This window comes from Vitis riparia, chromosome 1, assembly GCF_004353265.1.
Source record: "Vitis riparia cultivar Riparia Gloire de Montpellier isolate 1030 chromosome 1, EGFV_Vit.rip_1.0, whole genome shotgun sequence".
Classification (NCBI taxonomy): Eukaryota; Viridiplantae; Streptophyta; class Magnoliopsida; order Vitales; family Vitaceae; genus Vitis; species Vitis riparia.
This window is the reverse complement of record NC_048431.1, coordinates 8,802,055-8,806,911: the sequence shown is the minus strand read 5'-3', so window position 1 is coordinate 8,806,911 and position 4,857 is coordinate 8,802,055. Positions and strand designations below refer to the sequence as shown.

Here is a 4,857-nt window from a genome sequence, read left to right as displayed (position 1 = left end):
GTTGATGTTCATATTTTACTGGGGGCCCAATCAAATTGAAAGTAGAAGTTTCATTAATGGCATTACGGTATGAGAGAGAGAGAGAGTACTCTTAGTAACAGCTTTAAAGATGATATACCATAACTAATGATACCATAGCTAGTTTATGTTAATATATTTTGTAGTTTCGGCTTTCATGGGCGAATACGGATTTCTCAATATCAATGGAATGATGTAGGAAATAGTAAATGTGAAAATGTTCTCTTATATATTTAGACACAAAAGGAAGGGAGCGCAAGTGTATGAGATTTGTGGGATCTCATATAAACTATCTCCACTTTTCTGCCAGGACCAAGCATAGAACAAAATCTACACAGCATCTTGCCCCATTTTCCTTGAGGGCATAGCCCAGAAAGCAACATTAATTAGTATTTCACAAAATCAGTTCCTTCAATCTTTGATGCACCCTTGAAATTTCTATGCCAATTCTAGAACTAACCGCCTGCAAAAATGAAGTGATGCTAATTATCTTACCGAAAAAGACTCAGGTTATGGAACTTAAGAAATTAAATAACGTGAATAACAATGTTTTACCTGAAAATAAATTGTATAGAATATCCTACCCCCTACAGTGGAGTGGCTAACAGCGATAACTTCAGCTGCTTCTTCCACCAGAACATTGATTACTTGATGCAGCATGAGCTTCTTTTTTAACCCACAAATCACACATGCCTCCAAAATAAAACCCAAGTCTTTTACTGTGATCACCGGCGAACTTGAGCCACTGCTACCTGCAGTCTCTTCTGTAGCTTCAAGTATCTGCTTCCTTTGCTTCAGCGTCTCTACCCTTTCTTGCAATTGCTTTACATGAGTGATGACTTCACTCACCAACACATGAGATGGGCACTGCGTATCCATGCATGAATCCAGTAACTTCATCAGCACACAATAGAGATTCAAGCCATAATAGTAAGAGTAGCGATGGTGGTACATACCTTGGATTTGCAGCGTGAGGTAGGAATAATCAGGGAAGCAAGCTTGGAAAAGAGATCTTTCATGTGCAATCTTCGATTTCTTTCCAGAGCCCTTCGATCAAGTTTGGATGAGCTACCTTTCCGGGGGATACTTTCTCTTATGCTCTCTTCCTCCATAATATTGTAATGCTGAGCGGAAACCTCATTGGGAAACTTCTGCAACTTTTATATAGAATAATGCCCCGAATACGACCTAAGGACAATTACTTTTCTGGGGAAATTTGATCTTGGAAAACTGCCCATATTCCCAAGACTACATGGGAGTATGGGTCAACATTGGCGGCGGTTTAATATAATATATAGGGAAAACTGTGTTTTGGCCCGCCCATTTGGGCCAAATAGCTTTTTCATAACCCAACTTTCCATAACCCAAAATATGTCTACGGTTCCCAAAAAAAATATACTTTTCATGCACTATCCACTGTTTATAATTTAATTTCCAAAATTACCCCTCCAGCCTTCCATGTCAGCAGCCATCTCCTTATCCGTGTCAGCACGGGAAGCTGTGTTTTTAATAATTGAACACAAAAATATTAAGCTTTAGAGTTAGCATTTGCAAAACCCACGACCCGACTCAAAAATTTGGGGAAACGCTCTGACTTTCTCGCTTTTTGCCCTATCCTCTCCTTTTGCCTGCATTTTCATGGGTGGTTTCTGGAATCGGCGGTGGAGCTTCGTCTTCCTTTTGGAGTAATCGCAGGTGAGTTTCCATTTAACAATTTGTTTGGCTGTTGAGAAAAAATTTGGGGTAAATGTTGTTTTGCATTGTTCACGAGCTGTCCAAGCTTTTTGATTTTTTTATTTTTATTTTTAAAACATAAGATGCTATTTCGTAATCTGATTACGATTTGCAAGCAAAGGTGGTATTTTTCTGGTTGGCTCAAAAATCGTGGGTTTAGGGTTTTTGAAATTTAATTCCAATGGCACAATAAGATGCTATTTGGTAATCTGACCACGATTTCCAGGCAAATGTGGTATTTTTGAGCCTGGTTCAAAAATCGTCGGTTAGGGTTTGTGCAATTTAATTCCAATGGCACAATAAGATGCTATTTGGTAATCTGATCACGATTTGCAGGCAAAGGTGGTATTTTTCAGCCTGGCTCAAAAATCGTGGGTTTAGGGTTTGTGAAATTTAATTCAAATGGCACAAAAGCAAAGAGACCCCTAGATCCAGAAAACAGAGGGAGGGAAAAAAAACACAACTTTCCCTATATATTAGATGAGTGTCTCCCAACTCCCATCCCACTCTAAGAGAGAACTTATCGGCAAACAGGTCCCTTTTCTTTTATTTTCCTTTATTTTCTGGTTATTTTCGACTGTCTGTGACCTTTTAACTTTCTCTTTTTAGTGTAAGTTTTGTAGAATGTGAAACTTATTTCTGATTCTGGTGTTTTGCACCTTGTATTATAACCTTTCGATTGATAAGATTATGCGAGTATTTGTGTGACTTTTTCAATGTTTTTATGGTACTCGGATTGCATAGTTAAGTTTCAATTAGGTTTTAAATTTTCTATTTCAGAATGGACATTTGAATTTCTGATAGAACTCTTAAATTGGCCTGAAATACCTCTTTTACCTAGAGCTTTACTAGATTCCAATGTTTTTCATGGTGTATTTTATATGGAGGTGAAAATGGATTTCCATTATCTGAATTTTATTTTTTCCAATTTTTTCTAATAATTTGTTGGAGTAGTTTGCCTTTATTGTGATTATTGTAGAGAGCATGAGTATTATTTTTTAATTTTTAATTTTTCTTCATGATTTCCTTTTATGCTATGCTGGAAAATTTTGCATGATGATTCTGAGAAAAGAATGCTTGATTATTTTTTGGTTCTAATTTTTCCTACGTCCAAGTTGCATTGGACTTAAGTGAAGATGAAAAACAACATCTTCAGAATTTGGAAGATGAAGAAGGCAGGTATTAATAGATTTTATCTTCACTTTTGGCTTATGCTGTAATTTACTATAAGTATTTGTGAAATTCTTCTTTCACTGTTAGAAGTACCTTGAGCCGTCTATTAATGGTTGTGTTAGAAAGGGTGTCATAAACTTACCTTATGTTTGGTTCTTGGAAAGTAATAAGAAAAGGAAAGGAAAAAATGCTAGTGAAAATGGTTTTCTCATGTTTGGGTACCATGCGAAAGATGAAGAGAAAAAAAAACCAAAGAAAAGGGTTGGGGTGGTGGTGGTGTCCATTTTCCTTAACAAAAAATGAGGAAAGTTAGTGGAAATTACATTTTTTAGCAATTTAATTTTCTTTCCTTCAACTTTTCAATGGACAATCAAATAAAAGAAAACTTTTATAATTTTTTCTTATATTTCTCTGCTCTATTTTTTTTCCTTAAAACTTTCCAGAAACAAAACATAGGCTTAGCTTATATGGTTAGAAGTCGAATATAGCTGTAACAGTTATGATATTGAGAAGCTACAGATTGCTGATCTAGTGTGGTGGTTCCAAACATTTATTCATGTTATGGATTTGTTAAAGTTTGTGTTCAAAAATATTTCATGCTTCATAGGTGTTCTATCCTGTTTGTATTTCTCGAATCTAGGCACCTTTCATAAATTTCATTTTCATGTTAGTGAAACATATTTCTTGTGCTTGTATATCTATTATTCCATCCATTGTTAGACAAAAGTATATGGCATCCAGTATTTTGGTACTGTATTAATGGAATACTATAATTAAAATACCAACACTAACTTGTTTAAGTATTTAACTCTTCCATCATGCTTCGATATTTTTTTCTCCCGTTTAATGCCATTGCCTTTATTAGTTCTGGTCTCCTGTATCCCCTTGATATTTATGCTATTTTGGGATAAATTGAATGGTGGAAAGTGGTATAGGACTTGTTAGAATGTACCAAGAATCCCCTTGATTGATTGTAATCCTAATTTTCTGTGCTTCTTCTTTTTTTTTTTTCTGGGTTTTTTGGTTTAATTCGTTCAAGGGTTTTGTTTAAAGGTGGTAAGGAGCAGATTATATAAGCCTATAAGCATGTATTCAAAGCTGGTTGGATTGAGGAAAGCTGAACTTCTGAACTTCTGCTGTGTGATTAGATACTTAGTTTGTGACATGACTGATTTTCTCGAATATCTATGTAACTTCTGCTCTGTGGGATGGTTGATTTTGTTTGACCTTGATTGAATTTTAAACTCTTTTTAGTTAAATGTTAATGGAAACTGATGCAAACCCTAATGAGTAGGTGTGGCAATATGAGCTCCTAGGAATTAGGACATGTTTGGGAGACAAAGTTGGAGAATTCAAGAACAGATGCCAGAGGCAGTATAAGCTATTTGAACCAAAACCCACCTCTCCTGCCACCTAGAGAGCTGTTTTTTATTTTTTATTTTTAAATTAAGTTTATAATTTGTTTTTCCTTTTTTTAATGCATAGAGCTTCACATCAACCAGCAAATAAGGTTTTCTTACTTTGTGCCAAATGGAGGGTCCTTAGCTCTTCTCTCTTCTCTCTCTTTTCTCTCTGTTGTGTGAATTTCTCAGTGAAAAATCGAAAGCTTGGGTTCTTATCCATCTTAATTTTTATTAAATGAAAACCGTGGGTTGGGTTCAATCACTGCTACCATTGGACTATGATACTCTTTGATAAGATATATTTATTTTAAATTTGTTAAGGTTCATCATTACAAAAATACAATTTTAATTATTTAATTTGAAATTATATGCTGTAATTTTATTCAGATTTGTTTATATTAGCTACGAGATTATTTCTTGCTGGTTCTTGCTTCTCAAAAGTTGTCTTAAATGCTTATTATGTTGCCACTTGTCATAACCCTTGATACTTGGTTCAAGTAGCAAAGTGTTGGGGTGGGATGCTGGTAGG

The 4,857-nt window shown here is 35.1% G+C and overlaps 1 protein-coding gene across 1 annotated transcript; it reads right to left on the bottom strand.

Annotated features, from left to right (window-relative positions):
• Positions 1-412: 412 nt before the first annotated feature.
• Positions 413-1,130, bottom strand: LOC117915298 (transcription factor bHLH168-like). Its single transcript, XM_034830855.1, has 3 exons — positions 975-1,130; positions 574-912; positions 413-481 (listed from the first exon to the last, which is right to left on the bottom strand). Exons 1-3 carry the CDS (start codon positions 1,128-1,130, stop codon positions 413-415), a joined length of 564 nt encoding a protein of 187 aa, XP_034686746.1.
• Between the last annotated feature and the right edge of the window lie 3,727 nt (positions 1,131-4,857).